The 26,365-nt window shown below is 42.9% G+C and overlaps 1 protein-coding gene across 5 annotated transcripts in view; it reads left to right on the top strand.

Annotated features, from left to right (window-relative positions):
- LOC125461403 (engulfment and cell motility protein 2) overlaps positions 1-26,365 on the top strand; it is a 255,761-nt gene that overhangs the window by 132,563 nt on the left and 96,833 nt on the right. For all 5 annotated transcript variants that reach the window (XM_059652861.1, XM_048550143.2, XM_059652860.1 and 2 more), the window contains 4 exons: positions 4,516-4,556; positions 20,667-20,739; positions 21,143-21,193; positions 24,691-24,860. In XM_059652861.1, the coding sequence (XP_059508844.1) occupies positions 4,516-4,556; positions 20,667-20,739; positions 21,143-21,193; positions 24,691-24,860 (335 nt within the window). The remainder of the gene's footprint in view (positions 1-4,515; positions 4,557-20,666; positions 20,740-21,142; positions 21,194-24,690; positions 24,861-26,365) is intronic.

Genomic DNA, 26,365 nt, shown 5'->3' with positions numbered 1-26,365 from the left:
AGTCACTTCAACAATATAATGCCATCCCTGAAGTTCGGTCTGTGACTGTCAGCTGTGCATTGTGTCGTGGTTGCTGAAGTTGGAACCTCACTACAGAGCTGCAGTTGAATTGCTCAGCACGCTACCAGGTTGTTCATGAGTCACTGAGGGATCATAACCTGAGGTTTCAATCAGTATCTGTTTATGGCTGAGTAAGTCATCGTACAGCACGAGGAGGCCACAGGTTGAGCTCATACTCTGTGTTGGTTGAAGTGGTTTGTATTCATTCTTACAGTGCCATCTATGCCTCTGAGGTAGGGAAGGATGAAAACAGCCTGAATTTGAGCTCCTGTTTGCTCTGTAACTGCAACTGTAGATAGCAAATTAAAACAGGATCAAGCCAAATTGGAACTCTCGACCCCCTGCTGACTTTCATCACTATAAAAGGAATAGGAGCAGGAGCTAAGTTTTAACCCTTTACTCAAAGCTTGTTCTGCCATTTAGTAGCTCATAATTATCTTCAAGATCGGCCCTACTTTCTCGCCCTCCTCAATTCCCTTAATGTCTACCAGTGATGTTGTTTATCATCCACTCCTTCAATAAAGAGTTCTTCTTACAACAACAGTCTGCATCTTCTACCCCTTAATTTCCACCTTGATTGTGCTCAGTACTGTGTGGATGGATAGCTGTGTCTCTGGACACATTTCACATTTCAGTAGCTGGATCTAGTTTTGAATGATGGCCTAGGCCTGTGGGAATGTACTAAAGCTGAGGGCATATAAAAACAGTATTCTCCTAACTACTGGAGTATCAGCAAGATACTCAAAACTGAAAAAGCTCAGTTGTACTCTTAATTCTCCAATGTGAAAGTGATGATATAAAGTTGCTGTCTTCAGCATTTAAATAGTATACAGCCAAAGGACAACGGCCTCCAGGATGGTGGGTGTACACCCCTGCCATGAGCTAACATCACTGGCCCTACCAGTGATATTGTTTATCATCCACTCCTTCAATAAAGAGTTCTTCTTTCAACAACAGTCTGCATCTTCTACCCCTCCCCAAGTCCTAAATGTGGTGTTTGTTCTCCTGCCCTGTGTCTCTGAGTAGCTTTGAATTCAAGGCCCCTGCCACACTATTAACCATGATTGAATACTGCCACATTGTTCGTACTCACTTCCTGTGAGACAGGCACTTGTAATTGGGGTGAGGATTATCTCAAACAAAAGTGACACATTGAAAGGCATTAGGCACAGATTTCAGTTTTAGCTACTGAACATGTCCACTGTGTAGCAGAGTGCAAGACCAGAGTTATATTGCACGCAGATTCTCATGGATATTTTTGTATAGTGAAATGAAAGTTTACTGGCAGCGTATTGCATGCCTGTTGGATGGTGCCCCTTTCAATTACCCTAAACTGATCTTCTTTCAGCAGAGTTAATCTCAGTGCATTATCCTCTTGTCTGAGCTCCCCAACTCATTTTCTGTCATCTCTCCTTGCCTGCCTAAAACTATCAGCTTCTTCTAGCTGTGCGGAACCTTGATCCTGTTGCCCCTCCCTTAATGAAAGAAGCAAAAGTAAGTAACATGTCTCTTGCAGTGTATTCCATGCAGACACCATCAATAATTATTCCATTTTGAACATCTTGCCTCCAACTTGTTGAGCAATTTTTACCCACAAAGATAATGCCTGTACAATTCTAAATCTTCCTTTTCCGTTCAAAGGTGTTAATTCATTCCTGACAGACTGACTGTCCTTCTTGGAGTCCTTTGTGCCTGTCCATTTGTGCTGTTAGTTACGTTTGGAAGTGTTCTAATTCCAAACCTTGCTCAAAGCTCATACCTATGCATACACATTGCAAGAAGTTGCAATGGAATGAAGGGGGTTACAATTGGGTTGGAGGAGAGAGTCTGTGGTAGAGGGGTGAAACCTGCACTATGGGAGACCTACGCAACGTTCCATTTACTCCCACCCCCATTACCAATTTTCTCTGATCAGCAGAAGCATGTTTTACTATAAACTGGGAATTTATTAATTCTTAGAGGTAAAAGGACTAGTGTGTGCCTCGTATGCCTTGAGTCTTCATGCTGGGAAATAATTTATGAAGGAGTTTCAGTCAGGGCATGTAGTATAAAAATTGGCAAGTTATGTTACAACTGTATAAAACTTCAATTAGGCTACTTTTGGAATATTGGGCACAGTTCTGGTTACTATGCGACCAGGACGATGTGGAGGCTTTGGAGAGGCTACAGAAATGATTTACCAGGATGTTGCTTGGTTTTGCGCTATATTAGCTATGAGGAGAAATTGGACAGATTTGGATCATTTTCACTTGAATGTTGGAAGATGAGAGGCAGCCTGATTGTTTTATCAATTTCAGTGGGAGGTACAGATGGAATGGATAATCCTTTACCCAAGGTAAAAATGTCAATTTCTAGGAGACATAGGATTAAGTTAAAGAGAGGGTATGTTTAAAGGAGACGTGAGAGACGGGGTTTTTTTTAATGCAGAAGTTGGTAAGTGTCTGGACTGCACTACCAGAGGAGGTGGCAGCGGTGGATTCAATAGCAACATTTAAGAGGCATGTTGGCAGATACATGAATAGGCAAAGAGGGATACAGGAATAGAGGGATACAGACCACATAAGAGCAAAAGGTCCTTTTAATTTAAAAAGGCATCACGGGTTAGCGCAACCTTGGCGGACCAAACAGCCCGTTCCTGTGCTGTGTTGTTCTTTGTTGACTAATTATAGCAATTCTAGTTTGGTTTACTGCAGAGAGTCAAATATGGCGCAAGGAAATTCCATTGATGCAAAAATTTAGTAACCATGGGTGCAAAATGACCTTTTCCCTCCAAATCACAGTATTCTCGATGGCCTTCATGGAGCTAAGTGTACTGAAAAGTGAAAGTCACCATTGTCCCAGAGGACGACTAGCTACCCTATCAATAGACAGCGATAAATGACGGACTGACTGCAACTGAGTTTATCCCAAGGGTCACCATGCCTCAAGCAAGAGGTGAGATTGAGAAAACTGAGCCTTCATGATGAGCTTGGCATCACTTGCATCGTAAACCAATAACCCCCAGCCCCAGCCCCCGCCCCAAAAAGATAACAGTGCCAGAAATAAACTGGAATGCAACAGAGGTTAAAAAAACAGTTTCATTTGTATTGAGAAATAACAAGAGCTGCAGATGTTGGAGTTAGAGATAACGCAGTGTGGAACTGGAGGGACACAGCAGGCCAGGCAGCATCAGAGGAGCAGGAAAGTCGATGTTTCAGGTCGGGATCCTTCTCCAGAAATGGGTGTACTGAAAAGTACTGAGGCAATAGCGCTAACCACTGAGCCACCGTGCCACACTAAATTCTGTAAATTCAGTTCTTAAATTTCTCTACTTCTCTACTCTGCCTTTAAGGCTTGTTATTCAGGCTTTTCATGTGTCGCAATTAATATCTTGTCTTGCTCTGTCAATTTTTAAAATTATTTGTTCATGGAATGTGGTCTAGGCTAATGTTGGCTCGGTCAATATTTGTTGCCTTTAAGAAGGTGGTGGTGGTGAGCTGCTGTCTTGTAGGTACCACCCACACTGCTACTGGGAAGGAAATTCCAGGATTCTGATGCTGATTTTTGTCTGATAACACTCTTGTGGAATACCATGGAATGTTTTCTTTCTGAAGAAGGGTCCCGACCCGAAATGTCAACCTTCCTGCTCCTCTGATGATGCCTGGCTTGCTGAGTTCCTTCATTTCTATAGCATCTTTTAATACTCCGGCAGTATGATGGCCAGATAATCTTTTTTTTGGATGAGAAACTCAGATTGCTGGAGGAGCCCAGTAGGTTTGGCATCATCTGTGAAATGAGAAACAGTATAAACTTTTTGAGACCAGTATAACTCTTCCTTGGAACAGGATAAGTATTGTTCAGGACACTGGGGTTAGCCCTCCTGTTCTGCCTTGGAATAGTGCCATCTTGTACCTCCACATAACAGGGCAGGGGGTCCCAACCTGAAATGTCAGCTTTCCTGCCTCTCTGATGCAGCCTGGCCTGCTGTGTTCCTCCAGCTCCACAGTGTGTTATCTCCGACAAAGGTTTAATGTCTTATCTGAAAGATGGTACCCTCAACAGTCCAGCTTTCCCTCTGTACTGCACTGGAGTGCCAACTTTAATTTTTGTGGTCAAATCCTGAATGGGACTTGAACTCAGATATCTTTGATGGGTTGACGCAGCTCAAATGACACAAATATGCAAGGAGCACCCACTGAAGCTGGAGAATCACACGGATGATTGTGAGTGGGGAAGAACCAAAAACTGAAAAAGGAAGAGAGAACTACAGTTAACATCAGGGCAGAGCAATGTCAGAGGACAGGAACTGTAACCCTGCATTTCAAATACAGGAATTTACTATAAAATAAACCTAATACTGTTGTAATTTTGAGCTGATTGTGAAATATTCTTTCAATACAATTCTGGAAAGTTTGATGTGATCTGAAGTGTCAGCTGGTTAGTTTAATTGCTAACTCAATCCTTTGTCATTTTCAGAAAAAGCCATTGATTGCAATTATCCGGGAGGTCTGTGATGGGTAAGTACTGTGGCACCACAACTATATACAAGTAATAGAGAGTCCTCTCTAGATAAGGCATTGAGGGAAGGTTGATGTATTACTCAGTCAGTGCTGTATTATAGTTAGAAGATGCACGGGGACCAATGATTGGTGTTTTACCAGAAGGAAATAGTTGTGATGGGCTATCATATATGGTGATTTGGCAGATCTGAAGGTCAGAATTATGTGGCACATAGTGGATAATTGCCTGTAAAGCTTGTGATTTCGTAGAGCTGTTCGTGGTGAAAGCTGTCCCTTTGGTCCAACTTGTCCATGCTGACCAGACATTGTGGATTAATCTTGTCCCATTTGTCAGCTTTTGGACCATGTCACTGTAAACCCTTCCAATTCGCATGCTCATCCAGGTGCCTTTTAAACGTTAGGATTGTACCAGCCTCCACCACTTCCTCTAGCAGCTCATTCCCATACATGCACCACCCTTCGAATGAAAAAGTTGGCCCTCCGGTCCCTTTTAAATCTTTCCCCTCTCACCTTAAGCCTATGGACAGTTATGGAATAGAGTTTATCTCTGAGACTCTAAAATATTGGAACAGACAACCAAAAGCTTGGTTATAGTGGGAGGCTTTGAGGACCACCTTGAAGGAGGGAGAGGTGAAAAGGTATTGGTGGTCATTCCAGACTTCAAGACCCATGCAGCCAGTTGGGTGTGGGCCAGCTTTGCATTAGTTGTGATACCATTCATTGTGGGGGAAAAACCAGTTGGTGATGTGACAGTGTCTGCCATGTATGGAAGTAACGTTCTGGGACAACTTGGGAGTGAGGAGAAAGAAAACAATTCAAGGGAAAATTGGAAAGATTACATGTGGTGGTGGCGGCAGCCTGGGAAAGAGGTAGAAGTGGGGTGAAAGGGAAGGAGTTAATCTCATAGGAAATCAAAAAAAAAGATTCTGTCATGAAGATAGTGTAATTCTGGCATTAATTTGAGACAAGTCATTTATGCTATTCATTCAGTCTCTGGGCAGTATTTATAACTCACTGTTATCATATGTTTTCTTTTACATTAATTCCCCAGCAAATTAAACCACCTCTTTGTGATCCTCTTGACACTTGATGCATATATATTAACCCAGTGCCTATCTGTTTTGAATTCATAGAACCTTACAGAGTAGCAGCAGGCCATTCAGTCCATAAGGTCTGCATTGACCCTCCAAAGAGCATCGCCCCCAGATCCCATCTCCTTAACCTTATTTACCATGACTAATCAAACTAACCTGTGCATCCCTGGACACTATATTGGCAATTTAGCGTGGCCAATTCACCTAACCTGCATATCTCTCGAGTTTGGGAGGAAACCAGAGCACCAGGACAAAACCCACGCTGACGTGGGGAGAATGCACGCAGCTAGTCACTCCAGGGTGGAATTAAACCCGGGTCCCTGGTGCTGTGAGGCAGCAGTCCTAACCACAGAGCCACCGTGTGCCCTAAATTCTGTAAATTCAGTCCTAAAAATTCTCTACCTCTCTGTCCAGCTTAAGCTCCTCTCTAAAGTGATATTTTTGTTCAGGCATTTTATGTATCACGCTTAATATTTTGTCTTGCTCTGTCGGTTTTTTAAATTATTTGTTCATGGAATGTGGTCTAGGCTAATGTTGGCTCAGCCAGTATTTATTGCCTTTAAGAAGCTGCTGTCGTGTAAGTACCACCCACACTGCTACTGGGAGCGGAATTCCAGGACTCTGACGCTGATTTTTGTCTGATAATACTCTTGTGGAATGCCATGGAATATTTTCTTACAATACATTGTACAAATCCAAGTCTTTGCTGCTGTAGCTATTAAAAGTGCTTTGACTCATTCCCACTGAATCCTGTGTACGGTTCAGGAATTGCTGAGCATGAGGTGCTAAAAACAGAAGGAGCCAGGCTCTCTGAGGATGTGCTGCTCTTCAGAGCAAATACAAAACCAAATTTGTTCCAGCCTGCAATTTTTGTTGAGTGAACGACTGATGGGAATCATTATCTATTGGTTACTCCATGGTCATTAATTCCAGGATTAAAATCTCTAGGTATTTGTTAAGCATAATCTTAAACCCTAGCCAGTGTGTGTGGGAACACTGTTTATCCATGTTGAACATTACAGAACATTTTAGTTTCTGTTTCTCTGGAGAAATCCCTGTCTATGTACCAGAATGTGCTGATTCTTGTGGCTTTTAATATTGTGTTAAGGATAAGCAAAGTACATTGACCCTCAAGGACTGAGAGCTGAACATTGGTTATTAACTTATCCCAGAGCTGCCTTGGAAAGTGAGGGGGAGGTGGGTTCTGCAGGCAAAAATGGCTCTACATTAGAGAGCCAAGGGGAAGGCAACTCTGAGCAATAGACTGACATACTAAAGGGTATGAGGGAGATCAGAAACAAGAGGGAGGTGTGGAGAACGGGAAGGTGAGGCTTTGTGAAAGCTAAGACAGAACTTTGGACAATACAAGTTACGAAGGCGATGGAATGCAGAAGCAAAAAGTGAAACAAAAGCGATGTGGTACTTTTTTGTATTTGGATTCCCTTCATCAGAGTTTGCTATAGGATCACTGAACAATGCAGCGTGGATAGAGAGCATTCAGCCATGCCTGTGCTGGCATTTTGGTCAAGCCATGCAATTAATCTCATTCCCCCACTCTCCCTATCGTCTGTTAACTGTGTCTTGTTACATAGATCACGATTTTAAAATTGCACCTCCCCGGTTCATTCTTTGTTCCAAGGAACTTTTAAATACTTTTTCTAACTTGATCTTCAAGCTACTATTGCTGAGTTACATTTTTCTCCCCAATATAAGTATTAGCAATCTCCATGGTTATTGCATTGCTTTGGATGCAAGCTTTCTTAATTTCTTAATCAACATAGCAGCTTTTAGGGATACGTGAAGCTGAGCTTGTTCTCAGGACAAAAGAGTTTAGGAGATTTGATAGATGTCTTCAAGATTACGACGTAGATGAAGAAAAGCTTTTCCTTAGGTGATGGTACAAGGATTGGGGACATGGCATGAATGTATAGGCCAAAAGGTACATGGGGGTGCGAGGAGGAAGAACTTCTTTTCTTACAATGAATGACAATGACTTGGACCTGCCAATTGAGGGTGGTGGAAGTAGAGGTGATGATTAATTTAAAAAGGAAATTGCACGCACACAAGGGAAATAGTCTATGGGGTTATAGCGCAGGCTGAATGACTCCACAGGGAGCAGAATGCACTTGACGGGCTGAATGATTTCCTACACCATTCTGATTCTAACTTCAAAAGGGAATTAGAATGACTGTTTTCCATCACACGTTTTCAGGCAGTCCATTCCAGATCATTACAACATCAGTGTCATTAAAACCCTAATTTTCTCATGTCACTTCCGGTTCTTTTGCCAATAACCTTAACTTTAGTGAATGACTCTCCTGTCACTGTCAATAGAAGAAGTAGGGAGAAATTATCACAACTCTTCATGATTTTGAATATCTGCATGAAATTTACGCTTAATCTTCTCAACTGCAACTTCATAAATCTCTCCACATAACAGAACAGCAGCTCTTGACTCTATTCTAATAAAGCTATTCTATACCCGCTGCAAATCCCTGATGTCCTTTTCTGATGTGCCGTGCCCAATTATAATGCTATGGCTGAAACCAATGTTTTGCACGGTTCACGTAAGCTTTTGTATTCTATTAACAAAGTTTTCCTGATGAGAGATTTGTTGTGCCTTTTTAATTTGTTCTGTGCCCTTCAAATATTTGTGTAACCCCGTTCCCTCTGTTCCATCACCCGCTTTTAATATTGTACCATTTAGAATATACTTACTTTTCTCATTCTTCCTGCCAAAATAATTGCTTATCAGGTCATTGTTTGCTCCGATTAGGAGTTTTGTATCATCTGAAGTCTTTGAAACTATATTCTATCTATCAAGCCTAGGTCTTTGCTATATACATCAAAAAGAAGAATGATCTCCACTCCAGCTCCCAGGGCTTACTCTTTCACATTGCCCTCCGGTCCGAAGAACAATCATTTACCATTACTTTCTGTCCTTTTAGCCAATTTTATACCTATGCAGTATCTGCCCTTAAACCCCATGAAGACATCTATTATGTGATACATTGTCAAATAACTTTGAATATCCATAATCACAATTTACACTTGACCTAGTGGTATCATCACTAGATTACTAATCCAGACATCCAAGTAATATTTTGGGGATCTGGGTTCAAATCATGCCATGACAGATGGCGGAATTTGAGTTCTGTAATAATCTGGAAATACAAACCTAATGATGATCATGAAACCATTGTCGACTGTCAGGAAAATCCCATATGGCTCATTAATGTTCTTTTAGGGAATGAAATCTACACATCCTTGCCTGGCCTGGCATACAAGTGACTCCAGACCCACAGCAATGTGGTTGACTCTTAACTGCCCTCTGGGCAATTAGGGAGGAGCAATAAACGTTAGCCTCGCCAGTGCAGCCCATATTCCCATGAATAAATAAAAAAACTGCACTTCTCAAACTCAATCAAGTTAATGAAATGTCATTTGCCTTTAGTAAATCCTTTCTGACTAATGTTTATCAACTTATGTTTCTCTAAACATCAGTTAACTTTGTTCTAGCACATTCTTGTTCGAAGTATACCAATCACTGTTTCAAGCTGACTAGCCTCCGCAGTGTAACAATCTTCTGGTCCTCTGGCACCATCCCCATTGCCAAGAAGGGTTGGAAAATTGTCAGAGGCTTTGCAAGCTCCTTGGTAACTTGGGATACAACCTATCTAAGAGACTTTCTTACTTTGAGGATTAGTCAACCTTTTAAGAGCATCCTATCCAATGTGGCTACTGCTTCCATTTATTTGTTCCCCTTATGTTTCTAGCACTGATGACAGGTACACAATACCTACTTAGGACCCAAGCCATGCTTTCTGCCTACACAATGAGGTCTCCACTTTTGGTCCCTAATCGCCACTTCTCTTGACCTTGACTGTTTTGCGGCCATGAAAGAAATATGGGTTTCCTCTTATGATAGTTACCATTCATGCTGTCTTTTTGCCCCCTTAATTTTGTGATTGTAGAGGTGCCGGTGTTAGAGAAAGAGGTGATATCAAATACAGAATTTATAAGTAGACAATCAAAGATTCACACCATTGCAGATGTACTAAACAAACCTAAGTTGCTGTTAAATATTTAATCAATTAGAAGTTTTATTTGATTAATATGTATATGTAAATCTGCAAATTCCTTTCAAGTTATGGTCCTGACAGAACGAAAGGTTTTATCAGTGTAAAGAAGGGGTGATGTTTTAGGTCAGACAATGCATGTTAGGCATGTGACCTTGTTCAGAATCTGTTTTGTGATTTAGTTTGGAGTCAGACTGGGTTTATTTCTAAAGTAGGAATTGACTGTCTGTAAATTGTGTGCTTTTTAACAAAGTAAAATGTGTCTGTAATTACACAATAGATTTGTGTGTGTGTGTGTGTGTGTGTGTGTGTGTGTGTGTGGAACTTGAAAGGAATTCAGGGATTTACATATACATATTAATCAATTAAAATCTTTTAACTGATTAAAGATTTAACAGCATCTTAGGTTTGTTTAATACATCCTCGTCAATGGTGTGAACTTTGATCTTTTACTAATAAATTCTGTGTCTGATACTCCCTCTCTCACAAACACCTGAAGAAGGAGTGAGGTTCCGAAAGCTTGTGTTTTCAAATAAACCTGTTGGAGTATAGCCTGGTGCCATGTGATTTTTCACCTTTGTTTTTAGATAACTTCTCTATGTTTCTGTTGTCTACCTGATTCCCTTCTGTATTATTAACCGTATAGTTGTTGGAATCTTCCTTTTTCTGTCTCATATAAATGAATGAATGAATGATTAATTGTGACACATACCTGGGGAGATATAGTGAAAATGTTCTATTGCCACAATTTGGCAACATTTTGAAGTACAAGAAAAATGAAAGAAAATACTTAGAGTTCATCCGGGGCACTAAACTTGGCTCCAGGACTTCTACAAGGTCCCCTCTCTGGGCCTACTGTAGCCAGGGGCCCCCGCTCCACCATCAGTGCAGCAGATGCCCTGCCTGTTCTGGAGCAAGTGGAATTTGAGCCAAGCCTTTGTGTCCCTGCCCCTGGACTGATCAATGCACCACAAGAGGGGCCACCCTGTATCTAAGGAGGATAGTGAGATTATTAATCTCTATTTTAACCATCCAGTGAACGCCAACATTAGATGCCCTTCCGTTTCCTTTTATGGGATTTGTATCTACTCCATATTTGCACTATTTATTCCTAGAAAGCCTTTCATTCTGAACCTACAGTTTTTGCGTGGCAGTCTTGGTTGTAATTCACCTGGGTTAGATCTCTTTTCATCTCACTGAAGTTAGCTGCCTCCAATTACATATTTTCCATAATTACTCTAAACCACTCTGAACTGATTATATTGTCGTCACTATTGGAACGTAGAAGAGTACAGCACAGGAACGGGCCCGTCGGCCTATAGTGTTGTGCCGAACATGATGCCAAATGAAACTAATCCCTTCTGCCTGTCCTTGATCCATATCCCGCAATCCCTTGCATATTCATGTGCTTATGTAAAAGTCCTTCAAACGCCCCTATCATATCTGCCTCCATCACTACCCCGGCAGTGCATTCTAGATTCCTACCACTCTCTGCGTAAAAACACTTGCTTGTCACGTCTCCTTTGAGCTGTTCCCCCACTCACCTTAAATGCAAGCCCTCCAGTGTTAGACATATCAACTCTGGGGGAAAAAACTTCTGATTGTCAACCCTATCTACACATCTCATAATTTTATAGGCTTCTATCAAGTCTCCCCTCAGCTTCCACTGCTCAAGAGAAAACAACCCAAGTTTTTCTAGCCTCTCCTTACAACTCACACTCTCTAATCCAGGCAGCATCCCTCCTCCGACCGCCCCCTTGACCATGACCCCACCCCCGAGCACCAAACCATCATCCCCAACACCATCCATGACCTCACCACCTCAGGGGACCTCCCACCCACAGCCTCCAACCTTATTGTCTCCCAACCCCGCACGGCCCGTTTCTATCTCCTTCCCAAAATCCACAAACCCGCCTGCCTTGGTCGACCTATTGTCTCAGCCTGTTCCTGCCACATCGACCTCATCTCCACCTATCTGGACTCCATTTTCTCCCCCTTTTGGTCCAGGAACTCCCTACCTATGTCCATGACACCACCCACGCCCTCCACCTCCTCCAGAACTTCCAATTCCCTGGCCCCCAACACCTCATTTTCACCATGGACGTCCAGTCCCTATACACCTGTATTCCTCATGCAGCTGGCCTCAAGGCCCTCCACTTCTTCCTGTCCTGCAGGCCCGACCAGTCACCCTCCACCGACACCCTCATCCGCTTAGCCGAACTCGTCCTCACCCTCAACAACTTTTCTTTCGCTTCCTCCCACTTCCTATAGACAAAGGGGGTGGCCATGGGTACCCGCATGGGCCCCAGCTATGCCAGCCTCTTTGAAGGTTACGTGAAACAGTCCCTCTTCCGCACCTACACAGGCCTCAAACCCCACCTCTTCCTCCGTTACAACTGATGCTCCGGATACAACGCATCATCCTCTGACACTTCCACCATCTACAATCCTACCCCACCACCCAAGACATTTTTCCATCCCCACCCTTGTCTGCCTTCCGGAGAGACCGTTCTCTCCAGGACACCCTTGTCCGCTCCACACTCCCCTCCAACCCCACCACACCCGGCACCTTCCCCTGCAACCGCAGGAAGTGCTACACTTGCCCCCACACCACCTCCCTCACCCCTATCCCAGGCCCCAAGATGACTTTCCACATTAAGCAGAGGTTCACCTGCACATCTGCCAACGTGCTATACTGTATCCACTGTACCCGGTGTGGCTACCTCTACACTGGGGAAACCAAGCGGAGGCTTGGGGACCGCTTTGCAGAACACCTTCACTCGGTTTGCAATAAACAACTGCACCTCCCACTCACAAACCATTTGAAATCCCCCTCCCATTCCTCAGACGACATGTCCATCATGGGCCTCCTGCAGTGCCACAATGATGCCACCCGAAGGTTGCAGGAACAGCAACTCATATTCCACTTGGGAACCCTGCAGCCCAATGGTATCAGTGTGGACTTTACAAGCTTCAAAATCTCCCCTTCCCCCACTGCATCCCAAAACAAGCCCAGCTCGTCCCCTCCCCCCACTGCATCCCAAAACCAGCCCAGCTTTCCCCGCCTCCCTAACCTGTTCTTCCTCTCACCTATCCCCTCCTCCCACCTCAAGCCGCACCTCCATTTCCTACCTACTAACCTCATCCCGCCTCCTTGACCTGTCCGTCCTCCCTGGACTGACCTATCCCTTCCCTACCTCCACACCTATACACTCCTCTCCACCTATCTTCTTTTCTGTCCGTCTTTGGTCCGCCTCCCCCTCTCTCCGTATTTATTTCAGAATCCTCTCCCCATCCCCCTCTCTGGTGAAGAGTCTAGGCCAAAAACCTCAGCCTTTGTGCTCCTGAGATGCTGCTTGGCCTGCTGTCTTCATCCAGCTTCACACTTTGTTACCTAGCGTCCTGGTAAACCTCTTCTGCACCCTCTCCAAAGCATCCGCATCCTTCCTGTAATGTGGCGACCAGAATTGAATGCAATATTCTAAGTGTCGCCTAACCAAACTCTTTTAAAGCTGCAACATGACATCCTGACTCTGGTACTCAATTCTCTGACCAATAAAAGGCAAGCATACCATACACTAACTTTTACCGCACTATGTACTCGTGTGGCCATTTCAGGGAGCTATGTACTTGAACCCCAAGTGCCTGCTGCACATCAGTGCTACTCAGAGTCCTGCCATTAAGTGTATACTTAACATTTGATCTCCCAAAGTGCGGCCCATTACTGTTAGCCAGATTAAACTTCATCTGCCATTTCTGCACCTATTTCTGCAACTGATCTATGTCTGGCTGCATCCTTTGACAACCTTCTAGACTATCCACAACTCCACCGATCTTCGCGTTGTCTGCAAACTTACTAACCACGCATCTACATTTTCGTGTAAGTCATTTATAAATATTACAAACAGCAGAGGACCCAGTGCGGATCCTTGCAGAACACCACTAGTTGTGGATCTCTAGCCAGAAAAACACCCTTAAACCCAATACCCTCTGTCTTCTTTTGGCAAGCCAATTCTGAATCCACGCGGCCAAGTCAGCATGGAACCCCGTGCATCTTAATCTTCTGGATAAGCCTACTATGAAGGACTTTGTCAAAAGCCTTACTAAAATCCATGTAGACAACATCCACTGCTGTCCCCTCATCGATCACCTTTGTTACCTCTGTAAAAAATTCAGTCAAGTTAGTAAGACATGATCTGTCCTGCACAACACCTTGCAGACTGTCCCTAATTAGGCCATGCTTTTCCGAATGTGTGTAAATCCTTTCCCGAAGAATTCTCTCCAATAGCTTCCCAACTTCTGATGTGAGGTTCACTGGTCTGTAGTTTCCTGGATTATCCCTATTTCCCTTCTTGAACAGAGGAACAACATTAGCTACTCACCAGTCCCTTGGGACATCTCCAGCAGCTAGTGAGGATGCAAAAATCTTGGTCAAGGCCCTCACAATCTTTTCTCTTGCGTCTCCCAGTAATGTGGGGTGGATACCATCAGGCCCAGGGGACTTATCCACCTTAATGCTCTTCAAGAGATCCCTAAATGCTCCATTTTATTCCCCTGAATTGGATCCAGTAACTTGGGCTGGAAATACATCAATCAAGAAAATGCTCTTTCTCCAAAATTGGTTTTAGTTGCAGGAAGCAGAAGGTATTGGTCAAAGGGTGTTTTTGCGCCCGTGTCCACTGGCGTACAACAGGGTTTGATGCTGTGACCACTGCTGTTTGTAGCATGCTTTAGTGACCTATACACGAATGTAAAACTTATGATCAGTAAGTTCGTAGACGACACTAAAATTGATGATGTGGTAAATAGCAAGGAAGAAACACTTAGACGACAAGATGCTACAGACAGACTGACCAGTTGTGCTGAACGTTGGCAAACGTTATTTAATCCTGAACAGTGTGAGGCAATGCATTTGGGAAGCTTATTAAAGCAAGGAAATGCACGTTGACGAGTAGGACTCTGCAAGATACAGAGAATCAGATGGGCCATGGTGTGTACGTATGTGGATGCTGGAAGGCAGCAGGACGTTGGTAAAGACTGCATGTATGATTCTTGTCTTTATTACTCAAAGCATTAAATACAAGAGTAAGGAAGTTATGATGGAGCTGTATATTATGTTGGACCACAGCTGGAGGACTGTGTGTAGTTCTGGTCACCACATGCTAGGAAGGTTGTGAATGCAGTAGACAGGCTGAAGAGGAGTTTTACCTTGATGTCGCCTAGGTTAAAACAGTTCAGCAATAAAAAAAGACTAGATAGGTTGAGGTTGTTTTCCTCAGAGCAGAGAAGGTGGAGGGGGATCTGATTGAGGTGTTCAAAGTTCTGAGGGGCATAGATGGGGAGAAACTTTTCCCTTACTATAGGGACCAATAACCAGGGGACACAGCTTTAAGGAAAGCAGCAGGAGATTTAGGGGGGATTTGAAGATTTTGTTTTTCACCCAGAAGGTTGAGAGCACGCGGAATTCAGTGCCTGAAAGGCTGGTAGAAGTGCAAACCCTGGGAACATCTAAGAAAGATTCAGAGCACCAGAGTATACAAGGCTATGGGGCAAGTGCTGAAAAATGGGATTAGAATAGATAGATCATCATCATTGGCACAATGAGCTGAGTGGCATGTTTCTGTGCTGTAAAAATTCTAACTCTTGTACATATTTCAGGAATCCTATTCATTGTTTGCATTTTGCACTGTTACTATCTCAATCTACATTAGGAGAATTGAAATCCCCACTTTCACTGCTGTAACACTTGCACCTTGCTGCAATTTGCCTGCAAATTTGATCCACTCTCTCTTTTCCACAATTTGATGTTTATATCCAGTAGCTCATCTGTTATTGCCAAGTCCCAACCAAATACGCTTTCTGAGATAATGGGAACTGCAGATGCTGGAGAATCTGAGATAACAAAGTGTGGAGCTGGATGAACACAGCAGGCCAAGCAGCATCTCAGGAGCACAAAAGCTGACTTTTCGGGCCTAGATCCTTCATCAGATGATGACGGGTCTAGGCCCGAAGCGTCAGCTTTTGTGCTCCTAAGATGCTGCTTGGCCTGCTGTGTTCATCCAGCTCCACACTTTGTTATCTCAAATACACTTTCTCTTTGGTGCCTCATCTGCATCATCCATCTTCAATACTGTAGTAATTTATTTTGATCAACACCGACGCCCCGTTCCTTATTTTCTATCTTTACTTTTCCTGAATACCTTGCAGCCTCAGTTGTCACATTTCCTATTTTTCCCTTTCTTTGAAACAGGTCTGTTTTATTGCCTCTATTTGCTTGCAGTTCATCAGCCTTTTTTTTAATCACTTCCTGTGCATTTTCTCAAAAGCATTCCAAACCTATCACAGCCTATTATTTGGCCCTCTGTGATTCCTCCCAATGTTTAATTCATTCATTTACTTGCTCTTTTGTTGGATGTGTGTGTTGCTGGAAAGAGCAGCATTTTTGCCCCTCCCTAATTGTCCCTAAACTGAGTGGCTTGCTGGACCATTTCAGAGGGCAACTAAGGAACAAACACCAATGCTGAAAGTCTGGAGTCACATGTAGGCCAAAACTGGTAAGGATGGCAGATTTCCTTCCCCTGGACAGCATGAGTGAACCAGATGAGTTTGTATAGCAATTGCTGAACATTGGCGAGGCCAATTCTGGTCTCCCTGCTACAGGAAAGATGTTGTTAAATTTGAAAAGCTGCAGAAAAGATGGACAAGGATGTTGCCAGAGTCGGAGGGTTTGAGCTATAGAGAGAGGCTGGATAGACTGGTGCTTTTTTCCCTGGAGTGTCAGAGACTGAGGAGTGACCAAATAGAGGTTTATAAAATCACGAGGAGCATGGATAGGGTGAATATCCAAGGCCTTTTTCCCTGGGTAAGGGAGTCCAAAATGAGAGGGCATAGGTTGAAGGTTAGAGGGGAAAGATTTAAAAGGGATCTGAGAGGTAACTTTTTCACGCAGAGGATGGTGCGTGCGTGGAATGAGCTGCCAGAGGAAGTGGTGGAGGCTGGTACAATTACAACATTTAAGAGGCACCTGGATGGGTACATGAATAGGGAGGGTTTAGTGGGATATGGGCCAAATGCTGGCAAATGGGACGAGATTATTTTAGGATATCTGGTCAGCATTGATGTGTTGAGTTTCCATACTGTACAGCTGTATGACTTTGACTCTGTGAGAGTTGTCATGGTCACCACTACTCAGATTTATTTAATGTTTCAGGCTGTATTAATTGAATTTGAATCCCACCAGCTGCCATGGTGAAATTGGAATCCATGTCACGCTGGCACTAGCCCAGACCTCTGGATTACTATTCTGGTGACATTAGTCTTCCCAAATCTCTGGTATTCTTTACCTCTTTCTAATCTTCTGTCCACCTGGTTTCCCTTTCTGCTATATCTTCTGGGTGTCCCCTTCCTGTCTTACCAATTTTTATTTAAAAAGTCAAATTTAAATTTTGAAAGCATGAACTGATCTCGTGAGAACCTGGACCTCGGAGGCATTCAGGGCACCCACAGTCCTCGACCAATGTGTTGAAATTTGTTCTAGGTGTTTACACCTACAACAACTTGCACTTGCACGGCATCTTTAACGTCGGACAGAAGTGGATGTTCAGCCAAAAAATCACATACTGTCCTAGATGACCAAAGGCTTGATCAGACAGCTGGGTTTTAGGGGAGGAAAGAACAGTGAAGGCTCAATGTTTCTGTGGAGAATTGCAGAGGGCTGAAGTCGTGTCACTATGAGTGGGAGGGTTGAGGCCTAGAAGCCGAGATGGAGTAACAGAATTTTGGGATTTGTATAGGGAGTGAAGAGAATTCTAAATTGATAGATTTAAGGGACCTGGAGTTACTGTTGTGTACAGCAGGTGTCCTTTGCGTTGGGGTTCATGTACGGTTGGGCCTTCAGTTTGGGATCAAAGTAAGACTTTGAAGATTGCATATGTACTGGTGTGGTCCTCAAATGGTATCCGGGGAAGGAAAATCGAATTGGAGGCAATAATACCAAGTATGCAGAGAGCAAAAACAATTGAAAAGTTCTTTTGGACCAGTTTGCAAATACAAAAGATGATTGGCTCAAGTTTTAATTAAAGGAAAATTTGCATTAGCTTAGGTGCTGCAATCATTTCTAACCTACATACAGTGCAGGATGTCCCAGACCCTTCACAAGGCTTAACATCAGATGCCCCCAGTTGTATAATGTGGGTCATTGAAACTGTCTAGTTTCAGTGGAAGCTCCATCTGTGATGAACCACAAGGAATTGGATCAGGATGGCATCTGACTCCCTACACTGAATATTGACTATTTCCTTTGAGTAAATTGGGAGTGATTGGAGAGTTTGGTGCATTCCGGCCCATAATTAAGCTCAGGATTGGAAGGACAGCTGTTGATGATAATAAATATGATGCACTGAGACATTATGAGGTTTGAGGTTTTGAAACAGCATGTATGTAATGCAGGATACTCCAATTGGCCAGTGGACCAAGCAGAGCGAAGGTCCCTTTCTGGTATTGTCAACAGTCAATGTACACTTGGTGCCTGAAGCATGCGGGAAGTGGGTGACTGTGAGTCTGTGTCCCCCGATGAGTAAGTGCATTCAGAGCAGAGGGAAAAAGTGATTTCAATACAATGTTCCTTGTGTATTTAGTTGTATTTTAGCTGAATTTTGTTCATTTGCATTGTACGTGGGAGATTAACCACAGTTGTGATATTTTTCATATTCACCTGCAGACAAAAATGACTGCTCAGCTATTAATAGTTTTGTGGTTGTGAACGAGGCAGTTAATGAATAAGCACAGACTGATTTGCTCTGTGTAAGACTCCTGATGTAGAATAATAGTCTCTATAAATGAGGAAATCATGTTTTAGATGATTACACTTTGATTTATTTCAAGACTGAAATAAGTGTATGGACGCTGGTATCCCTTTATTTACACGTACACAGTATGTGGGCTCTGACCACCTGGGTTAGAGCTAGTCCCTGAAGGGAGGAGACTCTCTGAATCTCCTGTTTATATCTGTCAGCAGGGCTCCTGACTGGCCCAGTTTACCATTGCCAATCAGGGATCTCATACTCAATGGATCCACCTGGCCCTTATTCCAATCATTACAAATGCATTCTGACTTTATGCGTTGCTATGTATTCAGTCTAAATTTATCCTAATATCTTGACCCTTCGGCGTGCAAATCAATGGACCAGTGTCCAGGACTCTCAAGCATATCTGATCCAATGAAAAATGTTGTACAGCTTAAATTGTACACAAATTTCTCATGCCACAGTGTGCTAAACACAGAGCCCCGTCAGTGTCAGATGAGCAGGTTGTTGAAGAAATGAGATAAGGGAAGAGGATGGGGCTGGTGCAGAGAATTGGAACAGGCAGAGCATTTGCAAAAATTTGTGAAGTTGTTGACTTGCTCGCCGATCTGGCTTGTTTTCGTCAAGATGTTTCGTCACCTAGCAAGATGACATCATCAGTGAAGCCTCCGATGAAGCGATGTTGTTCTACTCGGCGTGAATTTATATTGTCTGGTCTGTTATGATGAGTAATATTGTTTCTGGGTTTGTATATGGGGCCCAATCCTATATGTTTGTTGATTGCACTATGGGTTGAGAACTATGCCTCTAGGAATTCCTGTGTGTGTCTATGTTTGGCTTGGGATACTACGGTTGCATTTTCCCAGTTAAACTGATGGGCTTCGTTGTCTGAGTGTACTGATATTAAGGAGAATTCATTGTGTTGTTTTCCTGCTAGCTGATGTTTGTGTGTTCTGATGGCTAGTTTCCTTTCTGTATGTCGAATATAATGCCTGTGGCAGCCATTGCATGGTATTTTGTAAACTACATTGGTTCTGCTTATTGTGGGAATGAGGGTCTTTAATCCTTTGTGTGTGTTTGTTGTAGAGTGTCCCACAAGCCCACAGCCACGCTGCAACTAACACTTAGAAGGATTAAAGACCCCATTCTCTCAACATGCGGAGCCAACATAGTTTACAAAATACCATGCAGCGACTGCCACAAACATTACATCGGACAGACAGGAAGGAGACTAGCCATCAGAACACACGAACATCAGCTACAGCAAAACGACATGATGAACTCTCCTTAATATCAGTATACCCAGATAATGAAGGCCATCAGTTTACCTGGGGCAATGTAACTGTAGTAGTCCAAGCCAAACACAGACACACACAGGAATTCCTAGAGGCATAGTTCTTGACCCATAATGCAATCAACAAACATTTAGAATTAGACCCCATATACAAATCCATATGGGGAGTAGAACAACATTGCTTTATCAGAGGTCTCACTGATGATGTTACCTAGCATGGTGACGAGATGTCTTAATGAAAACAAGCCAGTTCGGCAAGCTAGTCAACAACCCCGCCCACAACCTGAGCTACAAATCTTTGCAAAAACTTTAAATGCCGAACACTCTATCAGATGAGCTATGTACCACTGGCCCTAATAGGGAAGATGTTAGGTAAAGTGTGAAGCGCAGGGCGTTTCCTTTTGCGGCCCTGTTTTCTGAATAAATCTATTTTGATTCGGCCTGAGTGTAAATTGAAATGTAACATTATCACAGTAGTTCACATTTGGGTCATTTCTGGGTTGGGTACTCTCCATATTTTGGGACTCTTTTTGTTGGGCATGGGTATTGAGTGATACAGAGTTAAGGCAGACAGATGGATCTGTAGTGCACATCAACACATTGTTAATGGAAATAGACTGGTGATTTACAATTACTGATTCGCTTGTCCGTTTTTGATGGCATACTGATTAGGTAATGATACTATTGATTATTGTTCCAAATAACTAAGAAATGGTCAGTAACTGTTTATTATATCTGCTCGCCTGTGATTGTGGCTCTCAATTGTTTAACATTGCTGATGCTGTGCTGGACACAGAAGGGATTTTTGATGAGATTTATCTGGTTTGCCTTAACAGGTGGTCTTTACCAAACCCAGAGCACTATACTCTACGGTATGCTGATGGGACCCAGCTATACATTACAGAAAAGGTCAGTCCTCTGGGTTCCTGAAGTCTTTAAACCTTGACAATACCAGCATTTAATCTCTATCAGTCAGTCAGTAATTTGGGCATATTCATTGCACAGGGAATGGATGAAGAAGACCAACCTGACTTTATTCATCCAGAAATACACTGCTGTTACCCTGCTGTAGCATCTTAAATTATTCCAGAGCTATGCTTCTGCTGTCTGCACACCTAGTGTTTGAGCTGTTTCAGACCATTCAGTAAACCTCACTGTCTGTACTTGTGCCAAACGGGTGAATGTAAGTTAATGGCTGTTCTCCCTTTTTAAATTCATAATTGTCCTTCTCTTTTTGTTTCTCTTCCTCCTCTCTCTCTCCCTCCCTCTCTCTATCTCACTCTCTCTTTCTCTCTCACTCTTCCTCTTTTAGACTCGCAATGAGATTAAAAATGGGACAATTCTGCGGTTGGCCATTTCCCCTGTGAGTATTCGTCTCTTTTTAACACATCTTGTGAGGTGCAAACACAGATACACGTTTGGTTCATGTGATTCTGCTCGAATGGCCAGTATGAAGGTGCACTTGGTAATGGCCCCTAGGTCTCATTTAAATAAGATCAATGAGCTGCAGATGCCTAATGTATGATCTCAGGTACTCTCCCATGAAGTGGGTTTAACTTTCAAATCACTGCTAAAGTAGTTTTTGTTTTGTTTGCATTTATTAATGATCGGAGATGGTTTGTGAAAAGTTACCCAGTGCATATTTTGCAAACTGAACTCTTCCTATTTGTGAATGTGACTGGGTGGAACTTTAGTAAGTCAGCATTCAGAAACCACTTCAAGACCAATGAGTAACTTCAGTGTTGTAGCTAATGATGCGTGGAAGGTCAGTCAACTCAATCAGGAAGACTGCAAAAATCATTAATTATTGACCAACACAGCTGGGAAATGTGCCAGCTGTATTTATATAGCGTCTTCAATGTAATGAAACACCCCAGGGAGTGCTTTTTAATTACTTCATGGGATGAGGGTGTCACTGGCTAGGCCAGCATTCATTGGCCATCCTAATGGATGTTAAGAATCAACCACATTGCTGTGGGTCTGGAGTCATATGTAGGTCATAGCAGGTAAGGATGGCAGTTTCTGCCCCTAAAGGATATTAGTGAACCAGATGGGTTTTTCTCTGAAAATCAACAGTGTCAAAAAGCAAAACTGTACACCAAGCCAGATTAGCGCACGTAGTGGAAAAGTGGGCCAAAGATTTTTGGGAGTATTTAATTAAAGGAGGAGAGATCTAAGGAGGGAATTCCAGTGCTTGGACCCAGGCAACTGAACATATGGCCATCAGTGATGGAGTGATCAAAGCTGGGGATGTCTGAGGCTGAATTAGATATTTTGAAGGGTTCTAAGATTGGAGGAGATTACAGAGAAGGGAAGAGCTAAAGGCCATTGTAGGATTTCAATACAAGACAAATCCAGGCATTGCTTAACCAGGAATCAATGTAATTCAGTGAGCACAGGGTAATGGGCAGATGGTACTTATTGCAAGTTGGGACACAAGCAACAGAGCTTTGCAATAGGTCCTGTTTACAAAGGGTAATTCAGGGGACACCTGCCAGAAGCAAGCTGAATAGATGAAAATAACAAAGACATGAAAGAGGGTTTCAGCAGTGGAACTGAGTCCAGAGACAAAGTCCACTAATGACTTTGGTTGCGCATCTCAATTGTAACTCAGCCCATAGAGGTCTCACATGGCGGAGACACTGTAAAATTCAAGCATGAAAATCTAGGCTGACAGTTCAGTGGAGTAACTGAGGGAGTGTTTCCCTGCTGGAGGTGTTTTTGTTTGAATGAAATGTTAAACTTGGACCATATTTGTTTGCCAGATGAACATCATAATGTACCACATTACTATTTCGATGCAGAGCAGGGGAGTTATCACGGGTGGCGTGGTCAATATTGTTATACTTATTTTATATAGCAAGGGAGCGTGCTTTGTGGAAACTGGCTGTTGCTTCCCATAATGCAACAGTGACCAAGTTCCAAAAATTATTTGTTGGATCTAAAACACTTTAGGACTTATAGTGATCAGGGAGGGTGCTATATAAATGCATGTCCTTTGTTTATTGTTTCTAAATATACAGCTGGAGGAAATTTTCAGCTCGTCCAGTATTGGATTTTTGTTTTTATTAATCATTAACAGTATGTGGGCACTGCTGGCTGGGCAGCATTTATTGCCATCCCCAAAGTTGACCCCACAACTGTGGCTCTGGTGTCTAATGTAGACCACACTAGCTGGCAGTTTCCTTCCCTAAAGGATATTAGTGAACCAGACGAAATATTCCTGACAATCGACAGTTTTTAATTTGAGATTTTTTTTTATGCAATTCAAATTCCACCTGCTATTGCAGGACTCAGTCCCAGGTCCCCAGCACGTTACCTGGGACTATGGATCAATAGTCGACAGATAAAACCACAGTGCCATCATCAGTACTGGAATCTGGATAAACAGTGTGATCATTTTGAAACTCTAGGGGAACTGAGAGTGATGGTGGTGTTAGTGTTGGATGTCATCAGTGTACACATGAAAATCAATCCTGTCACTTCAAATAATGTTGATGAGGAGCAGGGGAGAGTAGATTTTAAAATAATTAGGATGGCGCAGATGGAGTTCAACCTGGATAAATATAAGATATTGCATTTTGGTAAAACAAACAAGGGTACAGCTGATACAATTAATGGTAGGGCCTTGGATAGTATTGTAGAACAGAAGGACCTACGGGTGCAGGAACATAATTCTTTAAAGTTTTGTATCACATATAGACAGGATGGTTAAAAAGGCATTCATTGCTCAGTCCTTTGAGCATAGGAGTGGGGATGTTATGTTGAGGTTGTACAGTACACTGGAAACGTCTCTTCTGAAATACTGTGTCCTGACAATAGGAAGGATATTATCAAGTTGGAGAGGGTTCAGACGAAATTTACCAGGATGTTGCCAGGTAAGGAAGGTTTGAGTTAAGGATAGGCTAGGACTTTCTCCACTGGAGCCTAGGGGATTGAAAGGGACGTGATAGAAGTTTATAAAATAATGAGAGGTATAGATAGAGGTGCTGCTTGTTGTCTGTTCCCTAAGTTGGGGAATTACAACACTGGGAAGCACATTTATAAGGTGAGGGGAGAGAGACTTAAAAAGACATGGGGGCAAATTTTTTGAAAGTGGTGGATGCAGTTATAAATACCACGTTTAAAAGCCATTTGAATGAATACATGAGTAAGAAAGGTTTGGCGGGATATGGGGCTAGGAGCAGGCAAGTGCGACTAGTTTAGTTTGGGGTTGTGTTCAACATGGACGCGTTGGACCGAAGGGTCTGTTTTCATACTGTATGACTCTGTGACAGATCTTTAGAGGCCATTGCATGTAACAACAGTGTGGCAGCAAGATGAGAAGCTATTACAAGCAATACTTTAATTGTGATGAGACTGACTTGATTGAAATAAAACAAGGCAAGTCAGTCCATGCAGGTGGACAGCAATGGAGAGATTTTGGTCGGTGAGGATGGACAAGGCCATTAGTTTACCTTTTGTCACAGTTGAGTAGCATGTCATGGCAAACTCCACAATAGGATCAGGTGCAGACTGTCTGCCTGGATTGGATGTTTGTGACTGCATTCATCAGTTGACAGCTTGTGAAGACTATCTGGATGCGAGTTAAAGAGATACAGGATGGTCAGTACCTGTAGGGCGAGAGTCAGACAAGAGAGGGGAAATCTGTGCAGGCTGCTTTGTTATACCTGGAGCCGAGAGCGCCAGTCAACTGTGCAGTCAGACGATACTGTGGAGCAAGGGCAGGTGAGAGAGTGAGAAAAGAAGAGCTGGATGCATTCCTGCAATACTGAATGTTAGGCATCGTATTGATTTTAAAATTAATAATTTATCACATTACAGAAGAGCCATTTCTCAAGGGATCTATATTGTTAACAGACTCGAGCAGCTCGGCAGCTGTTGGAGAGGATCCAGTCTTCCGGCCTGGACTCCCGTCTCGATGCTTTGAAGGAGCTGGCGAAACTTTCTGCTGATGCCACCTTCGCCACGGAGTTTATTAACATGGAAGGAATTTTCATCCTCACTCTCCTGGTGGAGAGTGGAACCAAGTTAGTGTCCCAGTGTTTTTTTTAAAGAAAATATATTCTTTAAATGTTTGCAAAAGTTCAAGACTTGTACTTTAGTTATGTAGAAAAACTAAACAAACTGCAATTGTTTTTCTTCAAAAGGTTAAAAGTAGGTTGAATCAAGGGGTTTGGAAATGTAAATAAAGAGACATGTTTCCACTGTTAGGAATGTCAGTGATTTGAGGCATTGATTTCAGATGGTTACAATGTGAACCTGAGGATTTTGTAATATATTTGGGTGTTATAATCTTGAATGCACTGGGCAGTAGAAACATCTGCAGCAGTCGTTTTCAGAAAAGGATTGGATAAGTGTTTGAGAAGATGCTGTGTGCCAGGCAATGGAGTAAGACTAACCCAACAGTTCTTTTAAAAACAGCCAGCACATGTTGAAGAGTCATATTGGACTCAAAATGTTAACTCTGTTTTTCACCCCACCGGTGCTGTCACTTTCTCCACTGTCTTGCACTTTTTATTTAACATGAGAAGGAGGACAACCAGACTTATGTCCTGTGAATGTTTCTGTAAAATACATTCAGTAATATTGCAAGGATTTTCAAAATTACATATACTACTTCTTGCACCAAAAGGTTCAACATCTCACCGTCATGTTTTGGGGGTATCACTCCAAGAATACTGTCAGGTTGTTGTATGGTGTAAATTTCCTCTGCAAATGTTGCCCAATCAGAGTCCATCTATTGGACAAGTTTTCAGCACATTGAAGGACAAATGAGAAATGTAGGAAATAGAAGCGGGAGTAGGTTATTCAACCCTTACAACCTGCTCCTGCATTCATTATGATCATAGGTGATCATCCAACACAGTACTACGTTCCCACTTTCTCCTCATTCCCTTTCAACTCCTTTAGCCTCAAGAACTATATCTAACTGCTTCCGGAAAATATTCAATGGTTCAGCTTCGACCACTTTCTGTGGCAGAGAATTCCACAGGCACTCCACTCTCTGATGAAGAAATTTCTCCTCATCTCAATCCTAAACAGCCTGCCTTTAAACTGTGACCCCTGTTCTAGCCTTGTAAGTCATCAAGAACATCCTTCCTGTATTGACCCTGTCCCGTTCTGTTAGAATTTTATAGGTTTCTTTTGAGATCCCTGTCTGCGCACCCCCCCCCCCCCCCCGCCACAACCCCACAACCCAACCTCATTCTTCTAAGCTCCAGTGATTATAGTTCTAACCAATCCAGTCTCTCTCCATATGTTAGTCTTGCCAGGAATCAAGTCTGGCAAACCTTTGTTACACTTGCTCTGTTGCTAGAGCATCCTTCCTCACATAAGCAGTCCAAAACTGCACACAAAATTCCAGGTGTGGCCTCACCAAGGCCCTGTAGCAAAACATCCCTGCTCCTGTACTCAAATCCTTTTGTCAACGTACCCTATACTTCTTCACAGCCTGCTTCACTTGCATGCTTACATTCAGCAGCTAGTGTACAAGGACACTCATTGCACCTCCCCCTTTTCCAGTCTGTACCCT

Source organism: Stegostoma tigrinum, chromosome 19, assembly GCF_030684315.1.
Source record: "Stegostoma tigrinum isolate sSteTig4 chromosome 19, sSteTig4.hap1, whole genome shotgun sequence".
Taxonomy (NCBI): domain Eukaryota; kingdom Metazoa; phylum Chordata; class Chondrichthyes; order Orectolobiformes; family Stegostomatidae; genus Stegostoma; species Stegostoma tigrinum.
Note: the sequence above shows the minus strand (reverse complement) of the source record. Positions and strands in the feature narration are given on the sequence as shown.